Here is a 14293-nt window from a genome sequence, read left to right as displayed (position 1 = left end):
CCCAAGCACAAATACCATAGTTGAGATATGGATAGATGAGGGAGTAATAGAGCGTCACCAGGGCAGGGCGGGGTACATAATATCTGATCTTAGAAAGAATGCCAACAGTTTTTGAAACTTTTTTTGATATATTAAAATATGTCCCTGGAAATTCAGCTTCTCGTCAATGTGAACGGCAAGGAATATGCCATCTATTTTGTTTCAAATTTGGGTACTGTTTATTCTGAGATTTATTTGATTAGAGGATTTATTGCCAAACAGAATATAGAAAGTTTTGTCAATGTTAAGGGAGAGTTTGTTGGCAGTTAGCCAAAGATGGACTTTATTTAGCTCAGTATTTACTGTGGCATTTAGAGCAAGGGGGTCAGGACTGGAGTACATGAAGGTTGTGTCGTCAGCAAATAGAATTGGTTTGAGGTGTTGGGAGGCATTTGGAAGGTCATTAATGTAGATGAGAAAGAGGAGAGGGCCAAGTATGCTGCCCTAAGGAACACCGATGTTGATGGGTAGCGTGGGAGAAATTGAATTATTCACAGAAACATACTGGAGCCTGTCAGTAAGGTAAGATTTGAGGTATTGTAGGAAGTGTCCTCTGACTCCATAATGATGTAATTTAAGAAGAAGGTTTAGGTGGTTGACAGTGTCAAAAGCCTTACGCAGGTCCACAAATAACCCAACAGGAAACTCATTTTTATCAATATCAACAGTCAAACAGATTTAGTCAATAGTGTTGGTATCTGTCGTTGCCAACAGTGTTGGGTTGTGTCGTAGCCAACAGTGTTCGGTTGTATCGTAGTCAACAGTGTTGGGTTGTGTCGTAGTCAACAGTGTTGGGTTGTGTCGTAGTCAACAGTGTTGGTATCTGTCGTAGCCAACAGTGTTGGGTTGTGTCGTAGCCAACAGTGTTGGGTTGTGTTGTAGCCAACAGTGTAGGGTTGTGTCGTAGCCAACAGTGTTGGGTTGTGTCGTAGCCAACAGTGTTGGGTTGTGTCGTAGCCAACAGTGTTGGGTTGTGTCGTAGCCAACAGTGTTGGGTTGTGTCGTAGCCAACAGTGTTGGGTTGTGTCGTAGCCAACATTGTTGGGTTGTGTCGTAGCCAACAGTGTTGGGTTGTGTCGTAGCCAACAGTGTAGGGTTGTGTCGTAGCCAACAGTGTAGGGTTGTGTCGTAGCCAACAGTGTTGGGTTGTGTCGTAGCCAACAGTGTTGGGTTGTGTCGTAGCCAACAGTGTTGGGTTGTGTCGTAGCCAACAGTGTTGGGTTGTGTCGTAGCCAACAGTGTTGGGTTGTGTCGTATTCAACAGTGTTGGGTTGTGTCGTAGCCACAATCAACCTTCAGTGCATGACAGTGTCAAGTCACCACTGGGCGCTAAAGCTGCACAATTATTCACTGTTGGCTGTTATTCACTAACAATCACCATGAGTCATATCCTGTATTTCCTGTCTTGTTCCTCCTTACTAAGCATATGTCATGGTCGTGTGTGGTCCACTCCCTAACATGCATACAATTATTATTTGATATTATTGTATGTATATATTATTATTTTAATATTTTTATTCCATTCGCTGTTCGTTGTTCAATTCGTTGTTCCATTCGCATCCGAGCAGATTTTTAAATACATACTCTATAGATGTCACGTCTGTGACGGTAAAAAAAAGACATGCTTTTCTGAAAAACTGTGTTTTTCATGTAAGGGAAATCTTCTAAACCTTTTTACCGATTGCTTTGAAATTTTGACACAACGTTGCATTCGAATAGGCGTGTCTTTTTATATATATACTATATACATGCCTCACCTGTGATAGGAAAAAACATGCATTTTTTTTAAAAACAGCGCCATCTGTTGGACGTAAGAAAAACACACTCTGTAATCTCCGAAAGTTCTTCACCAATTGGTTTGAAATTTTGACACAACGTTGCATTCGAATAGGCGCATCTTTTTATATACCTACCTATATATATATATATTGCGTTGGAATTCAGCTGTGTTGTTTACCAGACCGTTCATTTCGTGAGAATAGTTTCTTTTTATATTTTTTCATATTTTCATTTCATTTTTAACTGTTTTTCTTATATTTCAGTTATGGGAACATCAGATCACTTGATGTTCCCAATTTTCTGAAGGGAACATCAGACCATTTGGGAAGGCTTCGGACGAGGGGAGTGGGGCATGGTGGGGATGACGAGGGGACGGAAATGAGAGATGGTGGGGAGGACGAAGGGACAAGGGAGGGGGAAATGGTGGGGAAGGAAGAGAGGACGGGGGAGTTTGGGATGATGGGGACGAGGGGATGGGGGAAAGGAGAATGGTAGGGAGGACAAAGGGACGGGGGAGTGGGGAAAGGTTGGGAGGCCGAGGAGACGGGTGAGGGGAAAATGGTGGGGAGGACTGGGAGACAGGGAAGGTTGTTGTGGCTCAGCAACGCACGTGTTGCTGAGCCACAGCAACGCGTGGCCGGGTACAGCTAGTATGTATATATATATATATATATATATATATATATATATATATATATATATATATAGTCCTCCCCACCATTTTCCTCCTTACTAAGCATATGTCATGGTCGTGTGTGGTCCACTCCCTAACATGCATACAATTATTATTTGATATTATTGTATGTATATATTATTATTTTAATATTTTTATTCCATTCGCTGTTCGTTGTTCAATTCGTTGTTCCATTCGCTCGGATGCGAATGGAACAACGTTCCATTCGCATCCGAGCAGGTTTTTAAATACATATATATATATATATATATATATATATATATATATATATATATATATATATATATATATATATATATATATATATATATATATGTCGTACCTAATAGCCAGAACGCACTTCTCAGCCTATTATGCAAGGCCCGATTTGCCTAATAAGCCAAGTTTTCATGAATTAATTGTTTTTTGACTACCTAACCTACCTATCCTAACCTAACCTAACTTTTTCGGCTACCTAACCTAACCTAACCTATAGAGATAGGTTAGGTAGGGTTGGTTAGGTTCGTTCATATATCTACGTTAATTTTACCTCCAATAAAAAAAATTGACCTCATACATAATGAAATGGATAGCTTTATCATTTCACAAGAAAAAAATTTGAGAAAACATATTAATTCAGGAAAATTTGGCTTATTAGACAAATCGGGCCTTGCATAGCAGGCCGAGTACGACGTTCTGGCTACTAGGTACAACATATATATATATATATATATATATATATATATATATATATATATATTGTGACAATAATCTCCTTCAAGAGATTGAGCCTGCTCTTCCCTCCACAATTACGTCGATACAACTATATAAAACTACTATGGAAGAAATGTCCAACAACGACAACAACATCTCCAAGGTTTGCCAGAGCGCAAAACGTATGCAGCCAGGAACACCTGCTCAGACTCAAACCGCCAAACTACCCGTCTTGCTGCCAGCTCCTCTGATTGGTCGCCGGTCGGGCTGCAACTGCACTCCACCCCCCCATACTACTTGATGTCTGGGGCCGCCACGACCTCAGTCCTCAGAATATTCCGTGCTTTCACACAGTTAACATTTCTCCCTGCTAGACGTAAGCTTTGGCGTACGTGTACTGAGAGAGGTGATAGCTTAAAGCCAATATTCCAGCACCTTTCATTTATTTGTCTATTGCACTTGTTATTTTGCTCACTTGTCTTAACGTAACTTTTCATTGTGTCATTTAATTATTCTTATTATTTTGATTGATTTTATTATACGAATTTGTTTGTCCATTTTATTCATGTTTGTTTATTTAACGTAATTAAAATTTCATTGTTAAAATTTACTTGTGTTTTGTGTGTCTTCTCCTTACCTTACCACAGACGAAGTTCCAGATTTTCTATTTTTTTTTAATACTATGTGACGAGGCCATACCCCTAGCTTTGAACAGCCGAACACCAACGCGTTACCGTCACATATTATATGGGGGCCTGTCCGGGATGCTTCACTCAGGTACTGGTGCCAAGTGGTAATTTATGGTAAGCGTATTTAACTTTGTTAATGTAGCTTTTACTATTTTTCATATTCAATTTCATTTTTTATAAGGTGCGGTGTATTGTGCATTACGAGAGTAACATATGGTGAAGGTGAGACAACTTTGGATTACGTGGTGACTGTAGGCCTCAGTCATACTCTTAATTGGTCATCTCTCCCTCCGTGTTATTACTCGTGTTTACCATCTTTGTCCCTTGGATATTTCTCATTTTTGACAGATCATCATATTGGTACCCTGGTACTGTGGTCTGCCCCGGGTCAAGAGTACCCAATCTTCTGCAATCTGACTGTAGGAGGACAAAGAGGGCCATAGTTCCTCTAGCTCGAACTTTAGTTGCTGAATTGGGACCTCAGCAGCAGTTCTCGTCACCAGTTGACACCTCGCACCCCTACACGTCAGTCAGAGATGATGATACATACAACGGTAGGGAATTAGCTTACTTTTTCAGAGCACAAAAGTTCGCTAATTCTGTAAGTATCATATTAAATTCAGTAGGAAAAACTTGCTTTATGTCCTATAGAGACTTGGCAAGGTATGCCTACATCCTTGGACTACCAATTTTACTTTTGAGGCAATTTAATGTTTCATTTGTTTTCGAAACTCTGTTTCATTTGTTAGTAGGATTTTCTTGCCCTTATCCTCTTACATGAGTACCGGGTACAAGATTTCCTGCGCCCTTGATTTAATTTAATCATTTAACATCTTTTACTTAACTTTAATTGTTAAAGATCTCACAGGATAGGTACCAGTTGCCACGTTGTCCTGTTTCTGACATTCACTATTGAATATTCGTGTACCTTTATTTGCTAATTTCACCATGTTTCGTCTCCAAGCTTTCCGTGCAAATCCAGCAGGTGAAATAGGGACTTTAAGTCGTGCCAAGAGGACTGAATTACAAACTCTTGCACATGAGTATCAACTAGAAGTTCCCTACCAAGCCAACAAAAATGACCTATACAACCTGTTGCTGGATTACTATTTAGAGCAAGGTAAGATAGACTCTGAAACTCATGAAACTTACTATATTGCAGATAAAACTGCCTTGGCAACGATGAAACTCAAACTAGAGCTGGCCAAGATTGAACGTGAGCAGCAAAGAGAAGCAGCTGCCATAAGAAGGGACGAACAAGAACGCGAAGCTGCCTTGAGGAGAGACGAACAAGAACGCGAAGCTGCCTTGAGGAGAGAAGAACACGAACGTGGACTCGCCCTCCACGAACGTGAGGTCGCATTACTCCGTGAACGTGAACGAGTACAGCTTGAAACACTCCAGGAGCGGGAACGCGTACAGCTTGAAACCAAACAACGCGAGTTGGAGATGCAACGCGAACATGACAAGCAACAAGCGACTGTGGCTCTAGAGTATCGTCAACGAGAAATCGCCTTGGAAACTTCACACTTCACTCAACGCCAACAAGCTACTGCCAATCTTCCCGTCAGTTTTAATATATCACATGCAAGTAAGTTAATGCCATCCTTTGTAGAAGCAGAAGTTGATGTGTTCTTTACCACCTTTGAAACCCTTGCTAATCAACTCAGTTGGCCTGTCGACCAATGGGCCACACTTCTCAGAGTCCATCTTACAGGTAGAGCTGCATTCACACTCAGTACTCTGGCGTCTGAGAATGACTACCCGACTCTGAAACAAGCAGTGTTGGACGCCTACCTCCTCTCTACTGAAAGTTATAGAAGGAAATTCCGTGACCACCTGAAGGCAAGTACCACTACCTTCCTTGAGTTTGCTAACACGAAACGGAGATATTTCATGAAATGGCTGGAAGCAGCACATGTCTCTACTTTTACAGAACTCGTCAACCTGATGCTTGTTGAAGAATTCTTGAGACGTGTGCCGCCTCCTGTCCGCCTCTACTTAGCAGATAAAGAAGAAACCGACTACCTGAAGTGTGCTAAGTCGGCTGACACTTACAGCCTCATCCACCGGCTGACACCCGAACCATCCTCCAGTAAGAAGTCGTGGTACAGTTACGAGAAAGTGAGCCCCGATCAAGCTGGTTCACAACTGTACTGCAAGTATTGTAGACTCTATGGACATACCATAGACAAGTGTGGTAAGTCTCAATACAAGGGAACCACTGACCAACAAAAACCCAAACCAACTCCTCCTAAGTCCGGTAAGCCTGTGATGAATGTTGGTGTTAATGTTAATGATCTTTCTCTTTTCAGTAACCACCTGTATACTGGAACTGTCTCTGCCAACGGTTCAAATCCGGAGGGACGTTTCAAATTGAAGATCTTGAGGGACACAGCGGCTCTTCAATCGATCATCTTGAAGTCGGCTGTGCCCAACATCACCTACACCGGAGAAACTGTCTTCATCACTGACCTCACTGCTACCACTCCATACCCTCTCGCCAGAGTCCACCTGGATTGTCCCTACGTGGACGGGGAAGTCCAAGTCGCCGTCAGGGAAAAGCCTTTTCCCATGCCTGGAGTGCAACTTCTCCTAGGAAACGACTTGGCAGAAGACCTGCAACCGACCAACCTGATCGTCATGGACAAACCCCAGGTGTGTAACTCTGTGCCAAGTAACCCTATTCTAGAGTATGTTCCAGCAGAGGTTCAAGAGAGTGATGAAGTTTCTCCTCCGGTTCTCGTGACCACCTGTGCACAAGCCGCACGTCCACAGCCAGCTGACTCTACTGCTACCGCTGTCCCTCAAGACCTTCAGAAACTACCCCCGCATCTGACCAAGTTGGAGTTCCGTAAGTTGCAGAGGGAAGATCTTACTTTAACACCATTGTTTTTCCAGGCTGAGACTCAACCCGACAGTATTCCTGGGTTCTTCCTAAAGAACGACTTGCTCTACCGCAGATATAGACCCAGTAAACTGAAGGAGGAGGACGGTTGGGCCAACATCGAACAACTTGTGATTCCCACCAGCCTGCGGCCCACTATTCTACACCTGGCCCACGGAGCGCTCTCCCACTACGGCTTCAACAAGACTTACCATGGAATTCGTCAAGACTACTACTGGCCAGGTATGGTAAATAACGTCAAACAGTACGTAAAACGGTGTCATACATGTCAGATGGCAGGCAAACCGAACATCTCCATTCCCAGAGCGCCACTGATTCCCATACAGGTGCCTGCGGAACCTTTCCACAGACTCATAATAGACTGTGTTGGTCCTTTACCTCGGACCAGTTCAGGTAACGCCTACATCCTAACCATCCTGTGTCCTACCACCAGATTTCCCATAGCAGTTCCAGTGAAGAACATCACGGCTGCTACGGTTATAAAACATCTATTGAAGATCTTCACTCAATACGGATTTCCCAGGGAGATTCAGAGCGACTGTGGTACCAACTTCACCAGTGATCTCTTCAAAAGGACACTGGAGGAGTTCAACATCAAACAGGTATTGTCCAGCCCCTATCATCCTGCTTCACAGGGTTCTCTTGAACGTAGTCATCAGACCATCAAAGCACTCTTGAAAAAGTTTTGTAGTGAAACCTCTAAGGATTGGGATAAGCAGATTGACCTTATAATGTGTATTTTCAGAAGTCTCCCCAATGAGTCCCTAGGAGTATCCCCTTATGAGATGCTCTACGGCCGTAAGTGCCGTACTCCCCTTAAGGCTTTCAAAGACTCTCTCCGAGATGCCACCTTCAGTGAGCATCAGAATGTGCCCCAGTTTCTTCAAAACCTTCAACACATTCTAGAGAGAGTCCACCGTTTTGCCCATGATAATCTATTGAAAGCCCAGGAGAGAATGAAGACTCATTACGACCAGACCAGCAAAGTAAGAAAATTCAAGCCGGGAGACTTCGTCCTTGCATATTTCCCTATCCCAGGTTCACCTTTCCAAAACAGGTTTTCAGGACCCTACCGCGTCAAAGAGTGCAGGAATAACAACAACTACGTAATAGAGACTCCAGATAGGCGGCGGAAGACCCAGCTGTGCCACGTCAACCTCCTGAAGCAATATAATGGTACTCCTCCCACTGTCCTAATTAACTATTCCACCTTCACAGAACCCTACATCCACAGTGAGACCTTCCCAGCTTCTCCTCCCGAAAGCACTGACAAGGAGTCAGCGCTTTCTAATTCCGAAATCCTTAATGATCTTCCCAAATACTTTCAGGATAATCATAGTGCACCTCTCGTCAAGATCTTCAGAGAACATAAAGAGTTGTTCCGAGATGACCCCCAAGAGTGTAATGTTACCCAGCACGACATCCAACTGCTCCCCGACACCCGGCCGATTCGTCAACCCTTCTACCGAATCAGCCCGAGCAAGAAGGAAGTCATGCGTGCTGAGGTGCAGTACCTCTTGGATCATGGACTGGCTACACCTTGTGAGTCCCCCTGGGCCTCGCCTTGTATCTTGGTGCCCAAACCCCAAGGTAAGGTGCGGTTATGTACCGACTATCGTAAACTGAACAATGTAACTGTTAAGGATGCTTACCCCTTGCCAAGGATAGATGACATCCTTGATGCCATTGGTAGTGCCCAGTACTTGTCCCAAGTGGACTTGCTTAAGGGGTACTATCAAGTGTGTCTAACGAAGCGAGCTAAAGAGATATCTGCCTTCATCACTCCTTTTGGACTTTTCAGATATGAACGCCTTCCTTTCGGACTATGTAATGCCCCGGCCACCTTTCAGAGAGCTGTCAACCGTGTCATCCAGGGCTTGGATAACACATACGCCTACCTGGACGATATCGTCGTAGCCTCCAACACCTGGAGTGAACATCTGCTCCAGCTGCGACGTCTGTTCTCCAAGCTCCTGACAGCCGGCCTCACCATCAACCTGGGCAAGTCCACTTTCGCGAAAGGTAAAGTGCGTTATCTGGGTCATGTTATTGGGAGTGGCAGCATAGCTCCGTTAGACTCACACACTCAAGCCATCCAACAGTATCCACAGCCTACCACCAGGAAGCAGCTCCTGCGCTTCCTTGGTCTTGCCTCCTACTACCGTAGGTTTGTGAGGAATTTCAGTACAGTCGCCACACCTCTAATTCTATTAACCAGTCCCAAGCAACGGTATAATTGGACCATGCAGCAAACCGTTGCTTTCGAACAACTCAAATTCCTCCTCTGTTCTAACCCCATTCTCGCCTCTCCAGATATCACCAAGCCTTTCGTCCTTCATGTCGACGCCAGTGGTACCGGCGTTGGTGGTGTCCTGATGCAACAACGAGGCGAGGAGGTTCTACCTGTCAGCTACTACAGCTACAAACTGAAACCACACCAGAGGAACTACAGCACTATTCAAAAGGAGCTACTATTCATCGTCCTGAACCTCCAACACTTCGCTCCGTACCTACAAGGCGCCAGGTCTACCACCATCTTCTCAGACCACAACCCTCTCCGCTTCCTACATCAAGCCCAATTCACCAACCAGCGTCTTCTACGATGGGCTCTGTATTTACAAGATTTCAACCTGGAGATCCGCTATATCAAGGGTTCTGACAACACCATAGCCGATGCCCTCTCCAGAGTTTATGAAGTAGAAGCGACTCCATCCATTACTCCACCACATAACGACGTACTTCTTCCAGAACCGCAGGCTTCGGGGGAGAGTTGTGACAATAATCTCCTTCAAGAGATTGAGCCTGCTCTTCCCTCCACAATTACGTCGATACAACTATATAAAACTACTATGGAAGAAATGTCCAACAACGACAACAACATCTCCAAGGTTTGCCAGAGCGCAAAACGTATGCAGCCAGGAACACCTGCTCAGACTCAAACCGCCAAACTACCCGTCTTGCTGCCGGCTCCTCTGATTGGTCGCCGGTCGGGCTGCAACTGCACTCCACCCCCCCATACTACTTGATGTCTGGGGCCGCCACGACCTCAGTCCTCAGAATATTCCGTGCTTTCACACAGTTAACATTTCTCCCTGCTAGACGTAAGCTTTGGCGTACGTGTACTGAGAGAGGTGATAGCTTAAAGCCAATATTCCAGCACCTTTCATTTATTTGTCTATTGCACTTCTTGTTATTTTGCTCACTTGTCTTAACGTAACTTTTCATTGTGTCATTTAATTATTCTTATTATTTTGATTGATTTTATTATACGAATTTGTTTGTCCATTTTATTCATGTTTGTTTATTTAACGTAATTAAAATTTCATTGTTAAAATTTACTTGTGTTTTGTGTGTCTTCTCCTTACCTTACCACAGACGAAGTTCCAGATTTTCTATTTTTTTTAATACTATGTGACGAGGCCATACCCCTAGCTTTGAACAGCCGAACACCAACGCGTTACCGTCACAATATATATATATATATATATATATATATATATATATATATATATATATATATATATATATATATATATATATATATATATATATGTCGTACCTAATAGCCAGAACGCACTTCTCAGCCTACTATTCAAGGCCCGATTTGCCTAATAAGCCAAGTTTTCATGAATTAATGTTTTTTCGTCTACCTAACTTACCTAACCTAACCTAACCTAGCTCTTTTTGGCTACCTAACCTAACCTTACCTATAAATATAGGTTAGGTTAGGTTAGGTAGGGTTGGTTAGGTTCGGTCATATATCTACGTTAATTTTAACTCCAATAAAAAAAAATTGACCTCACACATAGAGAAAAGGGTAGCTTTATCATTTCATAAGAAAAAAAATATAGTAAATATATTAATTCAGGAAAACTTTGCTTATTAGGCAAATCGGGCCTTGAATAGTAGGCTGAGAAGTGAGTTCTGGCTACTAGGTACGACATATATATATATATATATATATATATATATATATATATATATATATATATGTCGTACCTAGTAGCCAGAACGCACTTCTCAGCCTACTATGCAAGGCCCGATTTGCCTAATAAGCCATGTTTTCATGAATTAATGTTTTTTCGACTACCTAACCTACCTAACCTAACCTAACCTAACTTTTTGGGCTACCTAACCTAACCTAACCTATAAAGATAGGTTAGGTTAGGTTAGGTTAGGTAAGGTTGGTTAGGTTCGGTCATATATCTACTTTAATTTTAACTCCAATAAAATAAAATTGACTTCATACATAACGAAATGTGTTGCTTTATCTTTTCATAAGAAAAAAATTAGAGAAAATATATTAATTCAGGAAAACTTGGCTTATTAGGCAAATCGGGCCTTGCATAGTAGGCTGAGAAGTGCGTTCTGGCTACTAGGTACGACATATATATATATATATATATATATATATATATATATATGTCGTACCTAGTAGCCAGAACTCACTTTTTGGCCTACTATTCAAGGCCCGATTTGCCTAATAAGCCAAGTTTTCCTGAATTAATATATTTTCTCTAATTTTTTTCTTATGAAATGATAAAGCTACCCATTTCATTATGTATGAGGTCAATTTTTTTTTACTGGAGTTAAAATTAACGTAGATATATGACCGAACCTAACCAACCCTACCTAACCTAACCTAACCTATCTTTATAGGTTAGGTTTGGTTAGGTAGCCGAAAAAGTTAGGTTAGGTTAGGTTAGGTAGGTTAGGTAGTCGAAAAACAATTAATTCATGAAAACTTGGCTTATTAGGCAAATCGGGCCTTGAATAGTAGGCTGAGAAGTGAGTTCTGGCTACTAGGTACGACATATATATATATATATATATATATATATATATATATATATATATATATATATATATATATACTTTTTCTGAAAAAAAATGTTTTCCACGTGTTTTTCATATGAGGGAAATCTTCGAAACCTCTTTGCCAATTGCTTTGAAAATTTGACACAACGTTGCATTCGAATAGGCGCGTCATTTTATGTACCTACTGTATAGATGCCACCCTTGTGACAGGTAACGACATGCGTTTTTTAAAAACAGCGCCATCTGTTGCACATAATAGCAACATGCACGCTATACTAAATATGTCACGAATTCCATTTTAATGTTTCCGATAGTATTGATCAATTTTATTTTCATAGATTTTGATTTATTTTCTTTTTGATTTAATTATTTTGTGTGAATTGTGTTGGAATTAAGCAGTGTTGTTTACCATAACGTTCATTTCGTGAGTATAGTTTTTTTTTTAATATTTTCTATTCATTTTTAACTGTTTTTCTTATATTTCAGCGATGGGAACATCAGATCACTTGATGTTCCCAATTTTCTGATGGGAACATCAGACCATTCGGGAAGGCATCGGACGAGGGAGTGGGGAATGGTGGGGAGGACGAGGGGACGGAAGTGAGAGATGGTGGGGAGGACGAGGGGACGGAAGTGAGAGATGGTGGGAAGAACGAAGGGAAAAGGGAGGGGGTAATGGTGGGGAAGACAAAGGGACAGGGGAGTGGGTCATGGTGGGAAGGAAGAGGGGAAGGTGGAGTGGAGAATGGTGGGGAGGCCGAGGAGACGGGTGAAGGGGGAATGGTGGGGAGAACTGGGGGACATGGAAGGTTGTTGTGGCTCAGCAACGCACATGCGTAATATTATTTTATTTGGCGTCGAGGTTTCGTATTAAGGACAGTTCAGAAAGTCTGACGAATATATAAAATGATCCGGTAACTAAACTAACTATCACCTGCCAATATAACGTGGCGGTGAACACTGGTGGCTGGGCGAGGCGCTGTGGTTAGCTCCGTCGTGTCATTTAGCAATATTGCTGTCGCTTCGTCTGCATGAAACCTGCGTGTGGGAATATTGCTCAAAAATGCTAACAATATTGATAGTTTTGCCTGGAGTTGGGCAGTTTGTGCTGGCTGTCCCATCGTCTATGGTCGGGGAGTAATTCTATATCACTAACGAGAGCCGCTGTATTCCCAGGTGCCTAAACGTAAGAGAATTCGGTAGAAATATAACTGTATTTTTGTGTTTGTCCGAGGAAAGGAAATTCTCAGAGGCGGATTTAATGATGAATTTATAGGATGAGTTGTGGTGGTGTGAGGTGGAGAGGTGGAGCGGTGTGGTGGAGGCACGAGTCAGTGTGGCTGCAGCCGTCGTGGTGGGAGGGTGTACAGCGCTCCGCTCCGTACCTGGACCAGCTGAGCCCAACAGCTTCTGGTGATACGACCATTACTGATTGTTAATAAACGTCAACGCCTTCCTTCCCCCTCACGCTCGCGGGGTATTGACTCGCTGATAACAATGAGGATGAGATACAGCCTAACCTCAGAAACTTATGACGACAATTTAAAGTTTTATTTTACTAATAGGGAGAAAACCAATTTGGTAAAGTAATGATCAAGTGTTAAATAGAATAATTAATTAACGTGATTTAGCATCCAAGCACTGATGATAATCATTCTCAGCTTATTACCTGGTGTTGTATTTGTCTATTGTATTCAGTAAACAGACTGTTGTAGTTACGTAGTCAAGAATTGACTTGTTTACTCGTGAGTAATATTCATCTCTGAAACAATTGATCAACTCTACAGAAACCCTTGAGAGCAAGAGATATTGACCTTTAATTAGATATCAAAACTGAACGTTTGGATCTTAGGAAATTTCTCCTACTAAAGGTGGTGCGGCGAGTGGATGGTCAGTCCTGGTGTAACCAAGTCCTGTTGAAAGTGGCTAGCCAGTAAGGACTCCGAGTCTGACCTTAAATAGTAAAAACCCCGACCGCCTGGACCCCCTCTCTGACCCCCTAAGCAGTGTCGACCCCCTCTCTAACCCCCTAAGCAGTGTCGACCCCCTCTCTGACCCCCTAAGCAGTGACGACCCCCTCTCTGACCCCCTAAGCAGTGACGACCCCCTCTCTGACCCCCTAAGCAGTGACGACCCCCTCTCTGACCCCCTAAGCAGTGACGACCCCCTCTCTGACCCCCTAAGCAGTGACGACCCCCTCTCTGACCCCCTAAGCAGTGTCGACCCCCTCTCTGACCCCCTAAGCAGTGACGACCCCCTCTCTGACCCCCTGAGCAGTGTCGACCCCCTCTCTGACCCCCTAAGCAGTGACGACCCCCTCTCTGACCCCAGGCCAGGTTGACCTAACACAGAGAGAGAGGGGTCAGTGGCGGGAGACAGACAGTGCTTTATAGTGGCCATCATCGGAAAATCCTTTGATCGTAAAAAAAAAAAAAGTGGAGCCAAACAACTGTTGGTGTTGGCATCATGTATGCCCATCTGTTGGCACTCTTCCTCACCACCACTACACCAGGTAAGGCCCAGATGACAGGTTTTATCCACATTCATGCCAAATTAATCGTGCCAAAATTGTAACATAAGTTCTTTGTTTACCTTTCCTTCAAAGTCATCAAAATCGCATGATGGCATTTTTCCTTCTATCAAACACAAGTGGTGTCGTGTGTAGAAGATATG

The 14293-nt window shown here is 43.0% G+C and overlaps 1 protein-coding gene across 1 annotated transcript in view; it reads left to right on the top strand.

Annotated features, from left to right (window-relative positions):
- The window catches only part of LOC138369029 (prothymosin alpha-B-like), a 63883-nt gene extending 51060 nt beyond the window's left edge, over positions 1-12823 (top strand). Inside the window, exon 4 of the mRNA XM_069331917.1 lies at positions 12797-12823. Within this exon, the coding sequence (XP_069188018.1) occupies positions 12797-12823 (27 nt within the window). The remainder of the gene's footprint in view (positions 1-12796) is intronic.
- The last annotated feature ends 1470 nt before the right edge of the window (positions 12824-14293 follow it).

Source organism: Procambarus clarkii, chromosome 3 (genome assembly GCF_040958095.1).
Source record: "Procambarus clarkii isolate CNS0578487 chromosome 3, FALCON_Pclarkii_2.0, whole genome shotgun sequence".
In the NCBI taxonomy this organism is placed as follows: domain Eukaryota; kingdom Metazoa; phylum Arthropoda; class Malacostraca; order Decapoda; family Cambaridae; genus Procambarus; species Procambarus clarkii.
The sequence above is the reverse complement of the archived record's forward strand: the minus strand, read 5'-3'. Positions and strand labels throughout refer to the sequence as shown.